This window comes from Aspergillus luchuensis, chromosome 2 (assembly GCF_016861625.1).
Source record: "Aspergillus luchuensis IFO 4308 DNA, chromosome 2, nearly complete sequence".
Taxonomy (NCBI): Eukaryota; Fungi; Ascomycota; class Eurotiomycetes; order Eurotiales; family Aspergillaceae; genus Aspergillus; species Aspergillus luchuensis.
The window spans coordinates 1,565,146-1,588,966 of record NC_054850.1 but is presented as its reverse complement, the minus strand read 5'-3'; the positions used below and the strand labels follow the sequence as shown (position 1 = coordinate 1,588,966).

Sequence of the window (23,821 nt, the reverse complement as noted above, 5' to 3'; positions counted from 1 at the left end):
GGGGAGGATCAGGCTGTTGGGCTATCCTGTTGAATCCCCGAAGGAGAATTGGAGGGATTTCACGGCCGCAGCGGTTCCAAACAACGGTGCACCATGAAACCCCCGAAATCCAATCCTCAATTCCCAGGGTTAGGTGGTCATCATGCGACCGCCAACGACGACATTATTGGCAGGGTTTATATGCTGATAGTATGTTTAGTCGACAATAATACACAGCTATCCAGGGTCGAAAGTGACGGCAGAAACGCCACGAGAGTAGCAGGGGAGAGTAGGGGTATTGTACTTCTTATTGCTGTGTATACCATGCGGAGGTGGGAAGAGTTATAGCCAAAAAAAAAAAAAAAAAAAAAAAAAAAAAAATCAAGAAAATATCAATAAATTCCGAAAAAGATTCAAGAGACACTGACTACACAGAATAATATACCATAATTTCCATTTCATAATGGTTTCGCTCTTGTCTCCCCCTTGGCACAGTTTCTCGTGCCAAATTATTTTATTTTATTCTTCTTCTCTTTTTCATTTTCTTTCATGCATGGATGGAATTTTCCTAGTAGGTTTCTTTGTGTCATTCCGCACTGGGAATTCGTCAACGTCATACTGGCGTTAGGTTACACGGCAATCCTGGCCGCGGGTCCAAACCAACGCGAATCAACGCGATCACCCTCAACCTTAGTTCGCTTCTCCTTCTCTCTTCCCCTCCCGGTTGCTGCACGTACCTTGAACCTGAACGATGGGCAAAAAGGTAATGATGACCCTCCATACATTGGTCTTGCAGCAAATGCACCTCCCTCTCTTACTTTTCCCTGACTAGTAGTAGTCTGTAGTAGACTCAGTTTTAGTCTGACCGAACATGCTCATCCCCATTTTTCCTCTTCCTTCTTCTCCTCCCTGGATTAATACTCGAATGGGAACATCTCCCTGTCTTTCCCCCCCTCCTCTTCCGCCTCCCCTCCAATACAATAGAAGAAGAAGAAAAAAAGCCATGCACCTGACTGCGGGGGAAGAACTGAACTAACTAGGAGGCAAGGGATGGCGATCCAATCAATGCCTCATCCTGCCATGGAGTCCATTCCTTTTGCAGGATCGTCTCCGCTAGAAATTGCGGAGAGAGCTTTCCCGCGTTCGGTTGCCAGCCAACCCTGTCTCTTCTCGTCTGCCCTGCCATTTTCTGCTATTGTTGTTATTGTAACTTCTCCTTCCCCATCCCCCCCTTGAACTTTCTTCACCACACACTCACATACACACCGATATGCAGAATAGTCAACTCGGAATCCGCTCGGATTCCGCACATGGAATGTCCGATCGTAAATTACTCTTGAACCTCGCGAGTAAGATGCGACACTCCCAGGGAACGAGATCCGGGTCCGGTCTCCATTAATCATAGACCCCCTTCTCCCGTAAGCGATGAGGCTTGAACCCCGGCCCACGGATCACTCTAGACTTGCGCTACAGGGACCAACATGATTAGCGGGACTCGGGGATATCCTCATCTGACTTGTCTGCATGTCCGATTGGGCTACAGCCACAGCGGAGTTCACTAACATCTTCTCTCCCCCCCCCCCTTTTACCCCACCACTAGCTGTGGCACTGATGCGTGGCTCTTCGTATCTCGGTTCCGAAGAGCAGAACATATCGTCTTCCATTGTGTGCAAGTTGGACGTGTTTCCTACATTGGTTTCTACCCCAGAGGGATGGATCGATCGTCTGGCTGATTCCGAACTGTCATGAGTGTCATCTATTCATAACGGACTAGGAAGATGCCCCGATTAAGGTTGCGTCGTGTCAGGAGTCCGACCCTGACAGCTCTTCCTTATCCAGGGTTATCGAAGAGCCTAGAGCAAGTCCAGCCCATTCCAGTTCGGTTTTGCTGACCAGGTGGACATATTGTCCGAAATGCCTTTCGCCGAAGAGTGCCGATCTAATCATCTTCCATCGGTCTGTACATCCTGCAGTGCTATACTCGCGTGGGCTAGGGATGCTGCCTGCCGTCATGAGATGTCTGGTTGACTGCGTGGCATCACCCGTAAGACTGAGGCAGTTGAACCACCTTGCATATCCATCTTGTGCTGATTAGTAGAAGAGTAAGAGAACTGGGGTACAGACAGTAAGCATCATGGCTGAATCATGTCCCTAGTATCAGGTGATTTGTATCTCATCACTTGGTCGCTCCCTTGCCTCCGGGAGACTGGAGATTACCTTCCAACACATTTTCCATGTACCGTCCTTTTCTTTTGCTTTTGGAAGATGATCTTTTCTTTTTCGTCATTCGGATTCTCTTATCTCACTTCCCACCGACGCTCTGATTCCACTCACGGCATGCATTCCGCACCTCATACTACAACCCCCCATACCCTCATCCATCTTTCTCTAGATGAGCACAAAAGTAGCTGCTGGCAATGCAATTCTGCGTTTCAGACCTCGTCTTGCAGAAGTTCTCTCACTATATATCAAACATAGCGATTGAGCTGCTTCCTCATGTTTCAGAAAAATTTGTCTGTACCACACGACCAGTCAGCCCATCGATCTTCTACTAGTAAGCCACCAACAAGCCTTCCCGAAATAATCGTAGCCTAGTATGCTTAGTCGGCATTCTTATTAAATGCAGACCTTCATATCAGCAGATATCTATGACACGTTTCGGACCGATCTCGGCATATAACCCAACTTTGATAATCTCGGAGAAAGAAGATACGCATTGATCAAGCCTACACGATCTGCTACAGCCTAAAAGTATATAGTTGACCGGAGGATGATGATCTTAGCCACCGTTGGTAACAGTGCATCCACTAAGGAGATGACGGTTCGGCTTGATATAGTTACTTAGTTAGCCTGGGGCGTCTTTATCGTATGTCAACAGTCTTCTTTATTCGCAGACTTACTAGTACGTGCAATGGATAACGAAATACCAGAGGAACCAATTCGCTATCCATATTCAGGCAGTGGATGATGGTAAGTATCAAAGTCACATGGACACTCCATCAACAATACCAACCATATACACAAGCACATACTAAGCAGTACTACTAACTACCCTTCCCCAACCTCACTTCAAAATGTCTAAGTAGAGGAGGTACTTACAGTATACCAATCAGTCTGACACCACACCTCAATCCCTCAACCCCACATCAACAACACTCCTCCCAACACAATATACCACCAAACTTCATCGCCCAAGTCCGAATAAACTAACCAGACCGAACCAAACAATCAGTGGAGACTAAAATCTTGTCTCCATTTCCCGATTTCCCCCCGAAGCCGATGATCTCTGCCGCTACTAAGAGCAGTCCAGTTCCACTGTTAGTGTTACACTTAGTATGTAACTAGTGTATAGTCTGGTGGGTTGGTAGGTTAGTTAGGTATGTTAGTTAGGTTTGTCGCGCGCGCGCACACACACACACACACACACACACACATAATACTACTGTGGGCTGGGCTGGGCTGGGCTACGCACAGATGCAGGTTGGGTTTCGGTAGTTTGTACGGAGTGTGTGTGTGTGTGTGAATGTGATATCCTCGGCTCGGTTGAGGTCTTTTCCTAGGGTGGTGTCTCTCTCGGACTTGGAGGGTTAGGGGGGGAAGGTGGGTTTTATTCATTTGACCGCCTAGTACGTATGGGTCATTGGAATACATCAATATTGAGAATGATTGGGGCTTGCGTTTTCTGCACAAGTGGTATACTGATAGAGGGGAGATTCTGAGCATTGTCTGGCAAAGCTTTCTATGGACCGTAACCCAGATGGTAGTATATCCGACGTCAAAATACAATACACATGAAATAGAAGTGATTAAATATAGTAGGTGAAATAGGAGGGTGTTCAAGGGGCCGAATCCAACGTTCCCTTGCCGCCCGTCGAGGCAGTAGCGGCAGCGCCCTTCTGCTGGCGCAGCTTTTCCTCGAATTTGGCGAACTCGTGCATCGAAATCTCCTCTTCTTGGTCTAGCACTTGCTCGACTCCTTGGACTTCTTCGATCTGTAGGCAAAAAGACACACAATCAGTCAAACTCTATTTTCAATATGCATGCATGCAGGTAGTGTGATACTCACATAGTGCATGAGCATGGACTCAATACCGTTACGCAGCGTCACGGTACTCGAATCGCAGGTCCGGCAAGCACCGCGCAGCTTCAACAAGACAATACCGTTCTCAAAGCCGCGGAACTCAATGTCGCCACCGTCTTCCTGAATGGCAGGCCGGATCCTAGTGTCCAGAAGCTCCTTGATCATGCCAATCACCTCGTCTTCCTCTTCCTCGTAGGCCAGAGACTCCGATTCGCCACCTTCCTGGCCACTCTCACCAGTCTTGGCAACGGTGTTCACGATCGCCTCGCCCGAGGTCACGGCCTGAGTGATGAGACTGAAGATCTCGGGCTTGATGTGCGCCCAGTTAGAGTCGGTCGCCTTGGTTACGGTGATGAAGTCAGGCCCGTAAAATACAGAGGTGACACCGTCGACATTGAGCAAGCTGGCTGCCAAGGGAGAGGGGTGCGGAGGAGCGAGGGTAGAGCGGGGGGACAGGTATTCGAGGAAGGTGGTCGGGAAATTCTCGGGGAGGACACGGTGATTAGGGATGAACTTCAATGCCTGTTGGTTTCCGCATACAAGGGTCAGATGCTTGTTCTTTCATTGGGATCATCGTGCTGCTGTGCCACGGGAAGCCTTACATCAGGGTTCGGGGTGTTTTCTGTCTGAATGAATATCGTGCGCTTGCTGGACGGCGATGGTCCATTTACGCGAGCCTGCACGAGCGAGTGCTGGTGAGGCTTCAAGGTCGGCCGGCGACGAGCCTCTGAGGCGGTGATAGCAGGCACTCGTGCCGAACGGTGGACATTCCTGTATGATCCGAACACCGCGGGTTTGGCGATCCGGGAGGAGCACTCCGCAGCATTCAGTTGCTGCGTAGTCAATCTGACGCTGAAGAGAGTGCGCCTAAGCATATTTCCAGACGCTGAGCTGACAGACATATTGACGCTGTGATGATAAGAGGGGAGAGTGGCAGGTATCGGACTTGTTCCTGTTCAGAAGAAAAGCGACCAGAAATGCCGATGGGAAACTCGATTCCTCTGACGCAATGTGATGGCACGTGATCTTCCCGACAGAAGAATGCTGACAAATGGAGGGCGGGATCCACCAATCAACTACCGGCAGTTTGACATCGCTGCCCCAGGAATTGTTCGGCATTCAATTCTACTGCTTGTTACTCGTACAGTGTAATGTAGACTATCTGACGGTGGGCCTGTTACTTGGTGAACCTATCGCGGTTAAACCGGCCTTTCCTGAATATTCCTGGCTGGTGAGCGTTAAGGTCGACGTGTGGTGTAGAGGCAGACATGTAGTGACCTGTCGCTCGCGGCCCAGTACCTTGTCCTGCATCAAGACCAACAATGAGCTGCTGCTGCTCGCATCAACTCGCTTTCTTTCTAGTCATGATTAAACCAACATGTCGGTTGGTAATCCTAGGTTGATATTATGTAGGTCGATCGCTGGTAGCATTTCAAAATGTTCTCGGTGTAGTTCCCGTGCTTCCAAGCGTGATTCCGACATGCACAACTGCGACCTGCCACCTTGGCACCGAAATCGCGTTGAACAGGCCAAAGCTCATCATGAGACCTTTCCCGTGGGTGACAAAGACCGACGTAGACGAGCGGAGCGGTATTGGGGCCAAACCATGTCCTTCAGCAGCGGAGCTATTCCCAGACCTAGCGAGTCAAGGAGCACAAACACCCCCTGACACCACCTGTATTTTTGCGCTACTTCGTGGACCTGAAAGAATTGCGCAGATTGGCTGAGAGGGGCAAGCAAGTGTTGCGCGCCCAGCGTATTCATATCAGACTGTGTACAGTACATAACGGATCGACAAATCTCGTCTGCATAATGCTCCGCCAGCGCTGTGAAATCTGTTGCCACATCCAAGTCCAAGGAACGCTGTTCACCCGTCGGGGGATGAGTGGCACAGGACTGCGAGGGTGTAACGTCATTTCCGCGATAGCCAAGGACGTCGAGAAGCTCATCAACTAGCGGGTACAGTATAATCAAAGTGGCCCAATAGATGAGGTGCGATTCAGCGCAGGCCAGGGAGGCGAATTGGAAGGGATCGGGGAATAAAGAGGTGGCAAGGTGTGCTCTCATGTCTTCCCGCAAGGGAACATCATGAAGGCCTGTCGACGGCGTCCCAAGTTTCTCCTGCATCCTGAGACATGTCTGGTGTAGTCTTCCTTCTAGCGATAGGCAAGAACCCAGTAACTTCTCGCCGTCGTTCTTGACGCCATTAGGGCTGGCAGGGAGATGCTCGATGAAAATGTCTACGTGTTCTATGAGAGCAGAGCACTCGGCCAGAAGGTCCGTCAGTTCATCGATTGGCTCAACTTCCGTTGAGCCCTGGGATAAGCGTTGTTGCGTAGTCAGAACTTCATAGAGGGTGGCGGCCTTGCGTCTCCCCACCGCATCACATAGCTGAGCGATTCGATGTCAGCAACACTCAATTGTTACGAGGATCAGCTGGTTAATCAATCCGAAGCCAAGGAGACTGACAGTAACAAACTTAAGTTGACGGTGGAACAACTTCTCAGCAATAGTTTCTTTTTTGCGGACGCCGCACTGGTTAATGATCGCGTTACTGCCTTGCACATGTGCTATCCAGGCCATAAACCCCGGGGGTGACGAGTGGATTAACTTTGCGAAATGTTAGGCCAGCCGCGAAGAAAAAGGCATAAGGTGATGAGGATAGGAACACCGACTTCATATAATTGGAAAATGACTGTTGTATATAGGACATCTTGGCCCAGGCCTCTGCCGGATTTGATCTTGCCCTGCATGATCTCCATCGAATTGTTATAGAGCTTCGTACTATACCCGAGTAAACGATCGTCCTTGTGTTGTTTCGCAAGAAAAGCAGAAGAGAGCGATAGAAGCGCTCTGTCCAGCAGAGGACTACTCCCACATAGTTCAGGAAGTGTTTTGAGGATGTTTGAATCTTTTCCATCTTGCAAATGCCGTGACGAAGGAAGAAAGCCTCCCACAAAGGAGGCGAGCAGCTGTGATCGGACCTCCGCATTGATATTCAAACGGGGAAGGCCTGGCTCCACTCGTGTTAATTGACGGTCGGGAATCTTCCCGGAGGTCGACTTCGGGCGACGGACGAGCTTCAGTTCTCCATCATCTATGACCTCGGACGATTTATGGATAAAGACCCTTTTCCGTTCATAGCCGGTACAAACATGGCCGTTCTTGATGCATCGATTGCATTCCGGCTTTGCCTCGTCACACTACACAAAAGAGTCATAGTTTAGATGACCATTCCTGTTCCGTCTCCGAGGGCATTCAAGCCTGTTCGGGCCTTGCTAGATAGGTCTTACCTTGACCTTTCGTCGCCGGCACGTATTGCATCCGGTTGATCGAAAAGGAATGCCTCCCATAGCCGATTAATCTCGTCCCACAAGCCGTCTGCCACGATTGATAAGATTTAGGGCGGGCAGACTGCAGACGGAGAACCGCTCGCTGTAGGAAGATGACTATTATCATTCGCACTTTCGTGGCATTGTCAAGACCGTGCGACGAATAATTGGCGAGGAAATCTAGCGAGACACCTGTAGATATTCCAGGTACTAGTACGTAGATATGTACGTATCTAAAGAGAGGATAGGGATCGATTGTCGTCATGGACCGCGCCACTTCACGTGAGCCCCCATTATTGGGCTGAGTTTGTTTCTTTTTCGGTCCGCTAGACGATCGTCCCTGAACGGTTCCTTATCGGCTGTCATTCTTTTATTATCACTTTTCCATTGCAGAAACCTTCAATTCTGTAGGACTTAAGGTACCCCCATCCTTAGTCCACACGCCATCACGCTCGCTTCATACGACTCTTGCGACCGGCCGAAGCAAGACAATGTCCTACAGAGCTTGATTGTCGCGCAGTTGGCACAAGGTTTGGATGGGACGCTGGCGATAAAATGCCCGGCACTTGTGAGGTTTGCGTCTCGGAGCCTTCGAAGTACCGATGCCCAACATGTGGGCTCATGAGGTATGTTTGTTGCTTCAATCTATTTCTCTGGGAAGGAAAGAACCATACCCGTAGCTAATTGTCGTCGTTCTAGTTGCTCCCTGGCATGCACTCAGTCCCATAAAATCTACTGCGCACCTAAAGCACCATCACCAAAACCGACCGGTCCAACCGTCGACCCTCAACAGCCTGCCAGCGAATCGAACGAGCATGCAACCAGCGAGGTAGCACCCAAGGCCCAGAACGGCCTCGATATCAAATCCCTAGGGAGCTCGGCCGAACTCAAAGATTTACTCGATCGGTTCCCTTCGCTTCGTGAGGAGCTGTACGATATTTACAAGGCTACTCTGGAGGAAGCATGGGTGGAGACTCAGCGCTTTGGAGGTCGGGGTCGACACCATGGGAGAGGCAAAGGACCGCACCGTCATAACGGACCGTGGACCCGTGAGAAGGGCTTCAACCGAGGAGTGGGAAGGGTGAGGAGGCTACGGGAAAGATGCGAGGAGGGTCTGGAGACTGGGAAGAAAGCGGAGGGGTTCGTGCGCTTCACGTCCCTGGTCACTGGTAATGAGCTTCCACACGAGGGCATGTAAGGGACCCATAATAGTTGCGACTTCGCAGGACCCAACGCTGCCGGCATTCATGCCTGGGTACTTCCCGGCTGCGCACCTCAGGATGAAATCTGCCGAGGATGTGTGTATTTGCATGCTAGTCCAGTCAGGAGTTCATGGGGATGAGGAAGGTGGACAAGGCCTGGTCAAGACGGATGTTCAAGTACATCCCGAGGATGCATATGAAAATATATAGAGTAGTCCGTTAACTCGCTCAACCACAACTATCACCGACCGCGGTTGATCCATCATTGGGAAGCCATCATATTACTCGGAACACATGAGATTTCCCCAATACAAAGTACTATACTGCCTGCTGTCCGTATTTCTTTGTTTCGAGCCTGGACAGAGGTGTGGCAGGCCAAACAGCGTTCACTTTTTCCATTATGCGGTCTAGCTGAAAGCTCGGTACTTTTGCATGGCTTCACAACGACTAGCTACCACAGCATACACCGCCATAAAGTCTCAACAGTATCACCGAGTCTCCGACGTGTCTTCAGGTTCCCGCAAGTGTGCATGCCACCCATCTGCACAACGCCATGTAAGCATGAGGTGCATGAACCGGATTTTCCTGCGAGAAGCCAAGGAGTCTAAGATATACCTAAGCCAGACTGTGTTATGCCATCTGACCTGTTTGACGAGATAACAATGCATCAATGTAGACTTGAGAGATCAAGACCATTCAAGTTGATGCCGACATCGGCATATCATAATGTAAGTAGTGCGATGTTAAATGTGACGGAGTTGGCCACTTTAAGGCCTAAGGCATCGAAACATCTATCTCAACGGTTACTGAAAGTCTCCAACGGAAGACAGAGATGTCATCGTGCAGCATGTAGCATAAGACTTTTAGTGTATACTCCACCAACTACCCCATCTACTATCCAGACAGGCCTACTGGCAATGATGCCCGGCAAGAGGTCGTCTAAAGTAGTATTTCTTAAGCTAACATGTGCTTAAAGTCAAAACAGACCCAGACAGCGCCATCGTGGACCAAGCATTGAAACCAGTAGCAGTCGCTATGTGCATCGAAACCTGGTCAAGCCATGTTTCAGAGTTTGACTTTCAGCATGGCAAGATTGGGGGGTCCGTTGTCCATGGCGGAAGCATGAGAACGGTTTGGGTTAATTCATCCACTTCCACTCCACGCACTGCATCTCCAGCCGAACTGAAGCGAGAGACCTCAACGTCGCGGATCTTCATGAGAGCCCTTCAACCTAGGCAATGCATGCTATCTGTCTACTCCGTAGTATCTCTCCACGCCCCATGAGGAGGGGGGAAATGGCGGGGAAATGTGACCCGTTCGAAAGGATTCCTCCAAATGCCGCCAATCGTCCATCACCGTGCCTCATCACATCTCATGTCTACCAACGAGATGCCCGAACAACGGGGATTTGAGCAATTGGCCTTAACCTTAGGATTTGCCTTGTTGTGATTCGTAAAGGCCTCCAGACTACTTGAGCTAGTTACCGATCTCCCCGTCTTGGGACACTGGCTAAGTTTTGACGAACTGCGATGTTATTCGTCCCGAGCACCTCCGCCCGCTCATGTCAATGGGAATTTCCGGGGAGGAAAGAGAGACACCGTTTGCCTGTGACGTTCTTACTGTATGCTTGGAGACAGTCTGGGAAACAATCAACTGAGTCAATGATTAGATTGAACGCATTGTGATTGCTGAATGTAAAGTAACTTGCGCGCTGTTTAAGTTGAGTTAGCTTTGGACGGCCGACTCCCTTGCTGACAAGCAGAAGCGATTGGGGTTCTGGATCGTTGGCCGGAGAGTTTGGTGAGGAGGAAGGGAAAGCCGTGAGGAGAGAAAGGCGGGCGGCGGGACACACAAGGTCGATTTTAGTAAGATCACAATCCTCCCCAGTTGGCCTGGGATGTCCTGCCATTGTGTTGCTCCGCTAGGGATTCTGCCGGATTGACCCATAGAAGTGCCCCGGTGTTTCTAATAATAAGAATTTCAAAACACAAAAGCATAACCATAATAAGAATAATCAAACCTGCCGTTGGAGAGAGAGGGTTAGAACCAAACCAGACTTTACTTTCCAAATCTCCCCGCCCGCAGCCTCCACCCCAAACTGCCCCAACTTCTGACTGACTCTTTGGGGGCTCAATTTTTCGGTCGAGTGACATCTTCCCGCCTGCAACTGGCGGCACTTCCTCAAGCTGCTCTCTCCCTGACACCCCTCTGTTTCTTCGCTGCCACTCATAGCTCTTACTGCCCCCCTGGTCGATTTGCCAACCCGGACGAGTTCTCGTAAGACTTGTGCGACCCTCTTGCCGGTACCATTGTTGTTTCTGTTGCTAACTTGGGTTCTACCTGTGTCCAGCTCCGGTAACCTGCCTCAGCCGACGAGATCCACGATAGTCGAGAAAAGCAGGAAAAGGAAAGACGGAGAAAAAGAAAAGAAAGAAGAAAAACGAGGCAGACGACAACAAAAAAAAAAATCACTCAGCTAATCATCGAAATTTGACCACCACAAACAACCGAAGATAAAAGGGGAACATTAACCCCCCCGAGCTGATTCGAGCAGCCTCTTGGAAATCTTTCGATTGCGGCGAACCCGACGAAGCCTGGACCTTTTCTACGTTTTCCACCCAAGCGACAATGGATGAGCTGTCGTGTCCGCCTCACTCACTTACGTAGCTGTTGGACCCTGCGCTGTCGCACCTTGTTTGTTCGACCGGACCTTACTCGCGCCACAGCACCGCCCATTCGTTCGCGCAGAAACAAAAAAAAGAAAGTAAAGCCACATCGTCACCATGGCCTCCCAACCCTTGCGAAGAGAACGAGCATCTAGCGATAAAGCCGATGCTGCGCCATTCCCACAACGACCGGGCCTTCCCAGTCGAACGATTTCTGCTCCCGTCGGAGGTTTGTACCGACTTGATTCGGCTAGAACGGCGATGGAATCGGGGAATAAGGTCGACCGGACACTTCTGGAGGAGGATGAGAACCCGCCATCGGCCGGAGGGGATAGGGTGCCATCATCAACCCGTGAGGAGGTATGGCTATTCCAAACTCATGTCATTGGACCCTTGGCGAGCGCAATGTTTTTCTGACCCCCGTGCGTGTACCGCAGACAACGCCGAAGCCGAGTTTCCCCCATGTGAGCATCGCGGTGGTCGGTCCTGACCATGTCGGAAAATCGACATTCATTGAAACCGCCTTGGACATGAAGCATCCGCTTACTTCCCGATCGACCACAAAGAAGATGTCCCTGGACGGGACGGTGTACTTGGTTCGCCTGATGGAGATAGATACATTGGAAATTACGATTGGGAGCAATAGCGAGGTCAACTGGCCCTTACTGGGTAGCGACTCGCCTCCTACAGTGGATGGGGTGCTGGTTCTACTGGATATGACTCAACCGGCCAGTTTCCCTGAATTTACCGAACTACTAGGTTGGTCGCATTGCCGGTTCTGCAGCGGCCGGGTCGCTGCGCAATTTGACTCTAGGATGTGGGCTGATGGACTGCAGACTCCTTAACCGCTTCCGACATACCCTTTACGCTGGTGGCCAGCAAATGCGACATACAACCCCCTGACAGCCCTGTGGAGCCAATATTGGGTGGCTATGAAATCCACCGGACCTCACCTGACTCACCACGGTCGCAGAAGATGTGCATTGCCTTAGTTCTGCGCTCTGTGATCAACCGTAAATATGGTAAGTGGACAAGCTGACCTATGCGATTGCCATGTGGATACGCGAGAGGCGAGGAAAGCCAAAGAACAGGGCGGAACGGTCCACTGCCTCGGTGGCCATCTGTCTGCTCGCATCACCCAACGCATTGCGTCGCCCCCCCGGCTATAGCCCATCCCTTAGAGTGATGGCCCACTGGGTTTCGCGCTAGTTTGCGGCGCGGCGTGCGTTTAGCGTTCGCGTATCTCGTGGTGCAGTGGTTTTCAGGACCCGCCGATCCCTCGGGTCCAGCTCGGGTCCAGCGCAAGAGCAGCTGGACCGCAGCTGGACCACTCAATTCCTGTGGCCGTTATTTTCCCGCTGGTCTGGTTCACACGTGGATGCTAACGGCTCCTCTTTTAGACTTCATCGATTTCCCCTCCAACTCATCCGCCACCCCAGACTGGCATCACAGCCGCACCAACTCAGAGACCCCCACCGCTGTATTATCCGGAGCCGCAGGCGGCCCAATCACAGGACCTCTTGATCCAGCTGTCGATGGGTACGGTGTAGACCGGCAACCCACCGACCCGGCCACCTCTGCCAACCTGGCTTCCAATGGCCAGGCCTTTCGTTACGCCCGGAGCAACTCGCATCCGGTGCGACCGCATACGCCTCCATCGGGGTCCCGGTTGGCCTCGCGCAAACAGTCTGTATCCGGGGAGTCGTCACCAAGTAAGGATCTCAACCGACAACATCGACTTCACACGGCCTGGCGCAACAGCGGCGGGTCAGATGCGTTCAGCAACTTTCTAGAGATGGGGGAGGACTTCGATGGGCCCCGGAGTGCTCCGTCGAGCCCGGGAAGCAAGGACCAGACGCCTAGCGAGAGCTCATCGAATGATGCCGGCTTCACCTTTGACGAGCTAGTAGATCGTCTGGTCGCACAACCGATGTCAAAGCAAGATTCGAAGTTCGCGTCTATCTTTTTGTGTCTCTATCGCAAGTTCGCCGCGCCGTGCACCTTGCTGAATGCTCTGATTAACCGATTCGAACGGAATGAGAACGACATGACGGACCAGCTCGACCGCATCGCAGTTCAGCTGAGGCTGCTGGGAGTGATGGCGCAGTGGGTTTCTGAATATCCGGGCGACTTGGCGTACCCGAAGACTCGCAAGCGAATCACCGATTTCGTCACGACGCTGGAGAAAAGCCACTTTTACATGTTTGCCGCCAAGGAGATCGGATCGTATCTGGAGGGGAATGCAGATGACGATAATATCGGGTGGCCGTATAGGGATGGCGACATGGAAGAACCTGACACTGCCGACCCCCCGTTCCAGTTTTCCGGGCGCAGCTCACCATCAATTTTCCTTGGGGCGCCGCCGCTAGGCGATGAAGGCGAGGAAGAGGAAGAGGACCCTATTTACAACATGAGCGCTTTGGACCTTAGCGAAGGTGCAGCCGAGCCTGCGTCGAGACTGTCGGGGTCGATGTCGAATTCGTTTACCTCCGAAAAGCCCGGGACCATCGCCAGCCAGTCGTTCACATTCCTGAGTACCGAAGCTGCGCAACGGGAGGCGCATAATCTGGATCTCACGCCACGCATCCCGCTAACGAAAATCCAATGGCGCCAGCTGATGGAGATCCCAGATGAGGATTTCGCACGGGAGCTGACGCGCATGGACTGGATCATGTTCAATTCTTTCCGACCGCGAGACCTTGTGCGACATGTCAGCATCTCCGGCGTGGAGAAGGATAAGATTTTGAGCTTGAAGCACGTCAACCGGATGATCAAGCAGTTCAACCATGTCGCATTCTTCGTAGCCAGCGTCATCCTACTTCGGGACAAGCCGAAGCATCGGGCCAAGGCGCTTGAGAAATTCATGAACATAGCATTGGTAAGTCTGACTCGGAAGAATAGCGCCGAGACATTGTCTGACAGCCGCAGAAACTCCGCCGACTTAACAACTACAATTCTCTCGGGGCCGTGATCGCCGGCATCAACGGAACCCCGGTACACCGACTGTCCCAGACACGGGACCTGGTCCCGGTGCAGACACAAAAAGACTTCATGAGGCTGGTCATCCTCATGGGGACACAGAAGAGTCATTTTGCGTATCGTCTCGCATGGGACAATTCCTTTGCGGAGCGCATCCCGTTCCTGCCGTTGCACCGACGCGATCTGGTGTCAGCGGAGGAGGGCAACAAGACGTTTGTGGGCGACAACAAGAACCGCATCAACTGGCGCAAGTTCGAGGTAATGGGAGAGGTGGTTCTGGGAATCCAACGCAGCCAGAAGACACCGTATCCGCATATGTCCAAGTACGAGGAGGTAGAACGGTTGATATTGGAGATTAAGCTGTCGGGGGATGACGAGGTACACCCCTTCCCCTTTCCACCATTAACCCATTCCATTTTCTATGATGCTGACAATCACACCAGGACTTGTATTCGCGCAGTATGCAAGTCGAACCCTCGGCAGGCGGCGACACCGGACGCAAGAAGTTCGGCTGGTTACGGTCGTGAGAGAGACGAACGAGAGAGAGGGAGAGTTATGATTAGTTGCAGCAGAGTCTGCAACAGCAACAGCAACCACCAAGCTGACGAGTACAATGAATGATGATCGTCATTTGATTGATGATGATGTACATAATGTAGTTTTTCTACTACACACCAACCCCATCTATATCTTGCTACAAACTTAGAGAGAGAGAGAGAAAGAAATGTGAAATCACGTGATATACACCGAAATCCTCCGTAAACTTATCCGTAGCCGTCCATCCATACCCATCATCAAATCCACCACCAAAACCTATACCAATCCACCCAAACTAAACACCTCCTCCCATCCCAAAAGGAGAAAAGAAAAAGAAATCAAAATGTCTACAGCCGCGAAAACAACCACAACCTACCGCGCCCTCCTCCGCGAACTCCCCCGCCGGACCCTCTCCACTCCTACTCCTCTCCAACACCGCCTCCGCGACATGTACACCAGCAAGCAGCAGCAGCAGCAGCAACAAGCACAATCGGGTGTTGTTGTGGACGCAGACGCACAAGAATCCCTCCGCCAACATCGTCTCGACCAGGCAAACCAGTTCGCTATCTACGCTAAAGCCCAGCGCGTGTATGCCGAGCTCGTCGAGAGATATAACCCCGGTACTACCCTCGATGAGGAAGAGAGGATTCGGTTGACGGCTAGACGGGTCGGGTGGGATTTGCCTGTTGAGGCGGGGAAGGAGAAGGATGAGTGAATAGATTGATTAATCCTTGGGGTAGTTGGGGGGGAGTACTTGAGATGGGGGTTGGGATGGGGATGTATGGATAGGTGGGATAAAATATGTCATGGGTGGAGTTTTGGGTGTATATTTTGTTTTTTTCTCTAAATTTGTGATTCATTTGTGGCTTTTGTGTGTTGGGATTGGGGGGTTTTGTATGATATTTTTGTGTATGATATGTTTTGGGGAGGGAGGGTTGTATTATAGATAAAATATGATGATTGATTTGAGGGTCTTTTTAGAGGGGGTTGTTGAGATGGTATGAGGAAGTTCTGTGTTGTTGTAGTGTTCATTATTAATTGTATTACCTTTGAACATGATGTCTTCTCTGACTGAATGGGCTGGTGTATGATAGATAGATATGGCTGGCATGTATTAGTACGTAGGTCGTACTTGTCAGTCAAGTCACATGGGATGGATATATTATGTTAAGAAAGTGAGATTATGATGGTACTGGTAATCCTCTTTAAAATTGTCGTTTTATTTACAGTACTAGTAGTCTGTTGACTGAAGCTGAACTTTGCTTCTAATTGAAATATAACTCTGTGATCCTGGGTATATGTATAACGGGCATAACTATATATCTTCAAACACCTCCCAGCTCAACTTTCTCCATCTGCCGACGCAACGTCGAGCTGCTCTCCTCATCCTCCAAGCCAACCTCCATCTCAATCGCCGTCTTGGGCCGATTCTTATTCAATCCCTCCAGCAGCGTACACGCCTTGCACACGCGCTGACTGGAGATATACCCGCAGCGCTCACACGTTCCCAGTACCTGCGACTTGACCTTCTTCTGTGCCGGCGTCTGCACCTGCTCTGACTGCTGCTGCTTCTTAGGCACGCTATCAGAAGTAATCTCCATCTCCCTATCCTTGGCAGCCTCATCCTCCTTCAGCTTCCTCTCCATCTCCGCCATCTCCCCACCCCTCGTCCTCCCATTCTGACTTCCACACCCACCACCACCACCGCCACCCTCCTCATCCTCACCACCCTTCCCTCTGACTTCAGCGGGCACCAAAAGTGCCATATCCTCCCCAGACTTAACGATATCCAAAATCGAAGACGGCCTAATCTTCTCCAAATCCTTGATCAACGTCCTCGCACTGCCCCGGAACGCCTCCGGCGAATAGATACACTCCGTGGAGAAATAATCCAACTGGCGATGATGCGCATACAGCACAATCTCCTTCTCATAAGCATACTTCAACGGCTTACTCCTCTTGATATCACTAGCCGCGGACCCCGTCACAATACTCGTACCCCTCGACAAGCGCGGTAAATCCCCTCTCAGCAAGTTCATCATCACCGTCTCCGCCACATCATCCGCATTATGACCTGTCACCACATGCTTAATGCCCAGCTTTGCGGCCCCGCGATCCAGCGCCTGCCGCCGAAATACCCCGCAGTATGTGCAGTTGCCCTTTTTGCCGACCTGCGCTACGACCTGGTCCATGGTCCAGCCGTATAGGTCGCCGTAGCTGACGATTACGAGTGGCATGTTGTATTGTTGGGCGTTGCGTTTCACGGTCTCGAGACTGTCGTCGCGGTAGCCCTTGATGCCTTCGTCGATGGAGAGGAGACATAGGTCGAGGCCGTAGTTGTAGCGTTCGTTGAGAGTCTTGAGGACGGCGGCCAAAACGGTGCTGTCTTTGCCGCCGCTGGCGCCGATGGCGACTCGTTCGCCAGGGTAGAAGAGGGAGGTCGAGGTGATGGTTTCGTGGACTTCGGTTTCGAAGACGTGTAGGAAGCACGTGCGGCACAACTTTTGCCTGTTCTTGGGCCGGATGATTACTGCCCGTTGGTCGTGGCAGCGGGCGCAGGGGGAGGGGGGCATGGTGGTGGCTTGTGGGTGTGGTTCTGGGGCTGAGGATGAGGGTATAGTGGGTGATGGTGGAGGCGATGAGGGGAGCAATTTTTGATAAACTGATTTCGCGGGCCTGGATGTTGGCTTATCGATAAGGGATCGGATGAGTCAGGGTGTGGGTGTGTTTGCAGTGTTTGTGTGATTAGTTCCCCGGGAAGGGTGAAAAATAAACAGGCACAACGGAGAAGAGAAAGAGGTAAGGGGGGTGAAAGGATGAATTGTGGTAGCGTTATTAAATGGTAGTGTATTCTATCGGACAACGTCGTCGTCTATCTAATATAGTGAGAATAGTAATAGTATTATACATATACCCATCATCTCGCCATCTATCGTTTACATCTTGCCCTTGAGCAGGTTGGAGATCATCTCGCGACCAGTGATTCTCGACGTCGCCCACAGGGTCGGGAAGTCGAGAGTGCTGGAGAAGGTATCGGCGTATCCGAAGAAAAGCATCGGGGGGATCCAGCCACGGGCGTACTCCAGAGCAAAGCAGGACTCATCCATCTTGTACTGCTTGACCTCACCGCGGCGGAGGTGGTGCACGCTACCCTGGGGGTAAACCTCGGGCTCGTAGGATCCAGGAACATAGGCGAGCTGGGTGCCCTGGAGGATGTTGAAGTAGTCGTCGGCCGTGTGACGGCCAGTGTGGCCCTCAGTACCAATAGCGGTGCCTAATGCATGAGGAGAGAGTATTAGCACGTGCAATCAAGGGGCATAAAGATACCCGGAAGACAGGGGAAGCCATACCGAAAATGATCAAGTACTCCGTGATACCTATTAGGAAAATAAAGCTTAGCACAGACACTATGGATAAATATAGAGGTGGTATGGAGCAAAAGAGGGGACGGACTAGCATGGATAATATACATTGCCCCCATCGCACCACCGGCGTTGTTGAACACCCATTCCTCGTCCAGGTTCAGGTGCGTGTCGGTGACCTTCTCGCCCAGCTCGGAAACGATGAAGTTGACCACCGAGCGGGTGTCATTACCGTGAGCAGCAATGGCGCGCTGCGACAAGTCGTGCAGGTGGGAAGGATCGAAGATGTAGAACTGCTCCAGCCGCGCGTTCAGGTAGCTGTAGAGACCGGTGAAAAGGGCCAGGAGGGCCACGGCGAAGCTAGCGCAGCGCATGATGACGAACTATTCCGGATGGGAAGGCAATTGACCGGAAAAACAGGAGCTGCAGAGAGCTAATGGGTGGTGGAGAAGGGGGGGGGAAGGCGTGGGAAGGGGAAAGAGAGGAGAGGGCGTGGAAAGGATGGGGTGATTATTCTTTATTGTTCTGATTGATGGATTGAGGATATTCAATTCCAGGGTTGCCTGATCCGGGAGGGCTACCAGGATGGTCCGGCTGAGTCAGCAGCAGAAAGCAGCTTTTGGCCATGTTTGCCTGGCTGTCAAACACGCCAAAACTATCATTCTGATCATCCCGTGATTATTCATTTCTCCGAGTCAAACTCACTAACTAGTCTGTTAGTTACTCCGTAGTACTACTACTAACTCTACTTTGATCATCTCCAAACGTCAAATTAATCCGTCCACAAAAATAGCTTGTTCTGAGTCCTGACAGCACCATGTGTCTCGACGGAGCCCGATTGGGGATTAGTCCGATCGATTAATGAAGTTGTCCACCTTTTGGAACCCTGCGGACGAGCCACGCCCCTCTCGGGCGTCCTAGACATTCATTTAAACGGCATCCTGTTATCTAATCCGAAACGGACCATCTCCGTGGCTGCCCCCCTCTCATCCGAGTCATTATACCGTCTCGAGATGACGAATCCACTGATATTCCCCTGATCTAAACTTCCTCTGGATATTTCCACCGTGTCCGTGAGTTTGGTTGACCTCCATTCTGCACGGGGCATTCCGTGGGACCGTTTCGAAACCAGGAACAAGCACCACACTCATCCTATCGGCCTTCTCCCTCCTGGTCCACTCGGGGTCAGGATCCATTCGGCGACGGAGTTTCCAAGAACCTTCGTTGACTCTTGAGTGCACATGTCTCAACGGCCATGAGGACCAAGCTCAGCAGGTCCATAGGCTAAATCGCCCCGGCTGTTTCTGCTTGATGAGGGCTATGCCTAATTTTATCCTGTTCCAAAAGACCTAGACGGCACACCCATGGCTATAAGAAGGCAGCCCGGTCGGAGGAAGATGGATTTCTCTTCAGCAGCTCATACACTATAATTCTCTGGGTCAGTGGACGTTGATCGCACATTGCACCAATATCAATACTTTACCCGACCATTCGTCTTTCCTTTGACCAATAATCACCATCACCATGAAGGTTCTCGCTCTTTCCGCTCTTCTTTCTTTGGCTTCGGCCGCCTCTATCAGCCGCCGCAGCGACTTCTGCGACCAATGGGGTACCGCCACCGCCGGTGACTTCATCCTGTACAACGACCTCTGGGGTGAAGACAACGCCTCCAGCGGCTCCCAGTGCACTGGCGTCGACTCGGCCAGCGGCAACGAGATCGCCTGGCACACCAGCTGGTCCTGGGAGGGTGGCAGCAGTGACGTCAAGAGCTACGCCAACGCTGCTCTGCAGTTCACTGGTACTCAGCTGAGCTCCATCTCTAGCATCCCCTCCACCTGGAAGTGGACGTATGTTGCAGCCTAAACCTTCCGACCGACCATCAGGATGCATGCTGACTCTTTGGGAATAGTTACTCTGGCTCCGATATCGTGGCCGACGTGGCCTACGACATGTTCCTGGGCTCGACCGCCGACGCCTCTTCCGATGAGTACGAGATCATGGTCTGGCTTGCTGCTCTCGGCGGTGCTGGCCCCATCTCGTCGACCGGCTCCACCATTGCCACCCCGACGATCAACGGCGTGACCTGGGACCTGTACACCGGCCCCAACGGCGACACCACCGTCTACAGCTTCGTCGCCCAGTCGACCACCGAGGACTTCTCCGGTGACCTGAACGACTTCTTCACCTACCTGGTGGACAACGAGGGTGTCTCTGACAGCCTGTACCTGACCACCCTTGAGGCGGGTACCGAGCCCTTCACCGGCAGCAACGCCGAGCTGAAGGTGTCCGAGTACTCCGTTTCCATCGAGTAAATAACATCACAAACACCGAGTGTGGCAGGATACATACTAATGAGTTCAAAAAGGGATTGTTAGGAGCGGAGGATGAGAATGTAGGCGCCGTGTTTCAGCTCCCTAGGCAGGAGACCGGGGGGACATAGTTATAGGACGAGGGGGGTTTGTTTTCCTGAAGAAGGGGGGGTTACTCGAGGTGGCAAGCAGGAGTCGATGGTTTGATGACGCGCCGGGGCGACGAGGCGACAGTCGAATCATCATATGTACATAGGCCTGGAAGCCCGTTGGGTTGATAATCATGGAGGAATTCCATCAATTTGCTAAATATAACCATCGTCACCCACGTTGAGACCTAACCGCGGAGGTGGAGAAGAGAGGGATGTCAAGCAGAGCCAATGCAAGACAGGCAGGCGTAGCCAGTGTAGCAGCTAGCCAGGTGAAGTAACAAGAATAGAAGCATCAGCATGAGGGGCAAGCACAGTCACATCCAGCTATTTTAGCTAGCTAGCCAACTTATGCACGATCATCAATTGCGGCGCTTGCATCCGGGCGCTTAAGTGCAGCAGCCCTAAAGTGCTGACAGGGAGGAAAAGAGAGGGGTAGCATCAATCAATCAATCAATTCATCAGACTGGAATGGAGGGGAAAATAACTAACACATGTTGTAGAAATCCTCCTTGAGTATAATTAGAAATAACATCAGGCTGGCCAAGTATCTCTCACGCGTTCCAGGATCGTGATGGGAGACTTCGTGCTGGCGACGCGCTCAGCTGGGCCTCTCACTTTTTTTGCCTTTTTTCCACCATCTCCCGCCACGCTCCTTGATTCATTCCTGCATCTCGTGTCTCGGGCATTCTTTTGGCGCGCCCCCCCCAAACCAAACCCACCCCAGGACACACAGACACAGACACTTACACATAATTCCAGTTCCATTTTTGTGCCCTTCTTCCCTTCCAATCCTGTCATCCAATCATCCCATCATCCCGTTATGCTTGGCTACTGGTGGTCTCGGGCTGTCGCGCGCGCCAAACCCACATCCAGCGATCATCCATCGATCGGCCCCTGCAGGACTGGTGGTTAGTTCGTTCTTGTCTAGGGTGCTTGTCAGGTCCCAACCTGGATGGGATTGAATGGATGGATTTGAATGCATGTAATGCAATGCGCGTCGGGTGCCCTCCTGTCCTTGCAGCTCCTGTCCAGCCTTCGCTGTTGGTGTTATATCAGGCTTGGATGATCCGTCGTTTCGTCGCTGTTTTTTTTTTTTGGTCGGTCATTCATTCTTCACGAGGGAAGTTATTTAACTATACCAACACAAACATCATAATCAACAAGCACCTACTCCGCCATCATAGCATCGTGTGGTTATTTTTATTTCCCCACCACCACCACCACCACCACCACCACCACTACTTATTATACTAAATACTATTTTTATTTATTATCATTAACTCGTTGACAATTCTTGTCTCTGCTCTATTTAATACTGGAACGATTCTCCCTCCCCTCAAGTGGCAATTAACCGATCTTATCACTTGTCTCAAGTGACTGTCTCACTACTATCTTAAGCCCATTCATCACGGAGGTTGACACGACAACACATTCCTTACCCTTTCCTGCTGGCAGGATTCACATTCTTCACTCGTCTATTCAAGCCCTCTCTATATCCTTCGTCTTGCTCGCTTTCTTTTTTGTTTGCTGGCTCTCGCTCTCTCGTCTCTCCTCTTTTCTTCCCCTGCATCCTGCAAAGTACCATGGCTGTCCATCCCTACTCTCCTTACACCAACTTTGCATCCCCCACCACCAACACCACCACCGGCATCATGGACTTCGATCGGGCGGCGCTGCATGAGTTCATCATGCAGCCCGTCTCGCGAGACATGATCTCTCATCTGGCTCAACAAGCGATGCAGGTCATCCGCTGCGAACCGCATGTGACAGCACATCACGCGCATGGCCAGCCCACTCCCCCCAGCACGCCGCCCTTGGATGCAGACCTGCCTCCTCTACCATCTGTCACCACCTTTATTACCTCGCTAGTGCTCCGCTCGCAGGTGCAGGTGCCGACGCTGATGACCTCGCTGGTCTACCTGGCCCGGTTGCGGGCTCGCCTGCCCCCCGTCGCCAAGGGCATGCGCTGCACAGTGCATCGCATCTTCCTGGCTTCCCTGATTCTGGCAGCCAAGAACCTCAACGACTCCAGTCCAAAGAACAAGCACTGGGCCCGGTACACCTCCGTCCGCGGCTACGAGGGCTTTGGGTTCTCGCTGCCCGAAGTCAACCTGATGGAGCGTCAGCTGCTCTTCCTGCTGGACTGGGATATCCGTGTTGACGAGGCCGACCTCCTGCACCATCTGGAGCCGTTCCTCATGCCCATCCGTCGGCGTCTCCAACTCCAGGAGCAGCGACAGCGCGAGGCTCAGCTGCGTCAGCCCCGTGAATGGCGTCGCTTCCATGCCTCTGCCGACCTGTTTGCTGCTCGCCTTCACCGTCAGAAGGCCGAGGGTCGCCGTCTGCCTGGCGAGTCTCCCACACGGAGACGTCTGCCCCCCAGCCCAGCATCGTCAGCTTCACTTTCTTCCGTCTCCTCAGGCAGCTCCTACTGCGCCTCCCCAGCGTCTGTGGCCGAGTCGGAGCGGTACCGCCCGTACCCACCTCGTCGACGTCCCTCAACCCGCAGTCATGCGTCCGTCTCTTCTCCGCCAGCTGTACAGGACGTCCCAGGTCTATCACGTGCTGAAACGCTACCCTCGCTCAGCTCGCGCGCTTCCAGCATCGCACCCAGCTCGCGAGGCGACACGCCCGCTAGTCTGCGCACCTCCAGCTCGATAGCCAGTATGAACGAGGTCCACGTGGTGGATGGCAGTCGCAGCCCGTCGGTGAGCAACGGCTATGTCTCGATGGGCGGCACGAAAGTGGAGGAGCTGTCGCAGCCGAATAAGAAAGCCCGACACTCCCTGAGTCACGCACATGGACCCGGACAAACCCACCCGGGGTTTGTAGCGCGGTTCCTGGCATCCGCGGCAGGGTCGTACATGGGAGGCCGCCGGCATTAGGGTTCATCGAGCTGGACTTGATGAGTTTCGGACGAGTGTCTTCTGATACCTGCATTTCATTTTTGCTTTTCCACTTCCCCCTATCATCCCAAATATTGGGATCGTTGATGAATTTCTTTTCTCTGTCTTACCGTGTGATGATAAAAGCAGTTGACCCAATACCCTCTACCCCCCTCTCTTCCCGTGATCTACTAGAGGATAGTACTTACACTCGAATCCCGTGATGGTGATTGAATATGCATTGCACAGCGGCGTTGATACTGGATTCTCTGAATATTGATTTTTCTTCCATGTGTATTTTGCTTTTTGTTCATTCTTGACTCATTTTTTTTTTGGA

General features: G+C 51.9%; 9 protein-coding genes across 9 annotated transcripts; 5 read left to right on the top strand and 4 right to left on the bottom strand.

Annotated features, from left to right (window-relative positions):
* Positions 1-3,815: 3,815 nt before the first annotated feature.
* AKAW2_20509S (NifU family protein) lies at positions 3,816-4,962 on the bottom strand (the record flags this gene model as incomplete). Its single annotated transcript, XM_041685230.1, has 3 exons — positions 3,816-3,971; positions 4,046-4,582; positions 4,663-4,962. 3 exons carry the CDS (start codon positions 4,960-4,962, stop codon positions 3,816-3,818), a joined length of 993 nt encoding a protein of 330 aa, XP_041539335.1.
* Positions 4,963-5,599: 637 nt separating this feature from the next.
* Positions 5,600-7,413, bottom strand: AKAW2_20508S (Zn(II)2Cys6 transcription factor domain-containing protein; the record flags this gene model as incomplete). The annotated part of the gene is made up of 4 exons (XM_041685229.1): positions 5,600-6,451; positions 6,530-6,670; positions 6,736-7,263; positions 7,354-7,413. 4 exons carry the CDS (start codon positions 7,411-7,413, stop codon positions 5,600-5,602), a joined length of 1,581 nt encoding a protein of 526 aa, XP_041539334.1.
* A 534-nt stretch (positions 7,414-7,947) lies between these two features.
* AKAW2_20507A (zinc finger HIT domain-containing protein) lies at positions 7,948-8,590 on the top strand (the record flags this gene model as incomplete). Its single annotated transcript, XM_041685228.1, has 2 exons — positions 7,948-8,018; positions 8,092-8,590. The coding sequence occupies 2 exons, from the start codon at positions 7,948-7,950 to the stop codon at positions 8,588-8,590; spliced, it is 570 nt and encodes a 189-aa protein (XP_041539333.1).
* A 2,787-nt stretch (positions 8,591-11,377) lies between these two features.
* AKAW2_20506A (putative Ras guanyl-nucleotide exchange factor RasGEF) lies at positions 11,378-14,766 on the top strand (the record flags this gene model as incomplete). The annotated part of the gene is made up of 6 exons (XM_041685227.1): positions 11,378-11,620; positions 11,698-12,019; positions 12,097-12,282; positions 12,661-14,138; positions 14,189-14,617; positions 14,683-14,766. 6 exons carry the CDS (start codon positions 11,378-11,380, stop codon positions 14,764-14,766), a joined length of 2,742 nt encoding a protein of 913 aa, XP_041539332.1.
* Positions 14,767-15,119: 353 nt separating this feature from the next.
* AKAW2_20505A (LYR motif-containing protein) lies at positions 15,120-15,491 on the top strand (the record flags this gene model as incomplete). Its single annotated transcript, XM_041685226.1, has 1 exon — positions 15,120-15,491. The coding sequence occupies one exon, from the start codon at positions 15,120-15,122 to the stop codon at positions 15,489-15,491; it is 372 nt and encodes a 123-aa protein (XP_041539331.1).
* A 610-nt stretch (positions 15,492-16,101) lies between these two features.
* Positions 16,102-17,349, bottom strand: NCS6 (putative PP-loop ATPase superfamily protein; the record flags this gene model as incomplete). Its single annotated transcript, XM_041685225.1, has 1 exon — positions 16,102-17,349. One exon carries the CDS (start codon positions 17,347-17,349, stop codon positions 16,102-16,104), a length of 1,248 nt encoding a protein of 415 aa, XP_041539330.1.
* A 363-nt stretch (positions 17,350-17,712) lies between these two features.
* erg2 (C-8 sterol isomerase ERG2) lies at positions 17,713-18,512 on the bottom strand (the record flags this gene model as incomplete). Its single annotated transcript, XM_041685223.1, has 3 exons — positions 17,713-18,050; positions 18,127-18,153; positions 18,230-18,512. The coding sequence occupies 3 exons, from the start codon at positions 18,510-18,512 to the stop codon at positions 17,713-17,715; spliced, it is 648 nt and encodes a 215-aa protein (XP_041539329.1).
* Positions 18,513-19,662: 1,150 nt separating this feature from the next.
* Positions 19,663-20,513, top strand: xgeA (putative endoglucanase; the record flags this gene model as incomplete). The annotated part of the gene is made up of 3 exons (XM_041685222.1): positions 19,663-19,985; positions 20,048-20,446; positions 20,504-20,513. The coding sequence occupies 3 exons, from the start codon at positions 19,663-19,665 to the stop codon at positions 20,511-20,513; spliced, it is 732 nt and encodes a 243-aa protein (XP_041539328.1).
* A 1,669-nt stretch (positions 20,514-22,182) lies between these two features.
* On the top strand, positions 22,183-23,484 carry AKAW2_20501A (cyclin family protein; the record flags this gene model as incomplete). Its single annotated transcript, XM_041685221.1, has 1 exon — positions 22,183-23,484. One exon carries the CDS (start codon positions 22,183-22,185, stop codon positions 23,482-23,484), a length of 1,302 nt encoding a protein of 433 aa, XP_041539327.1.
* Between the last annotated feature and the right edge of the window lie 337 nt (positions 23,485-23,821).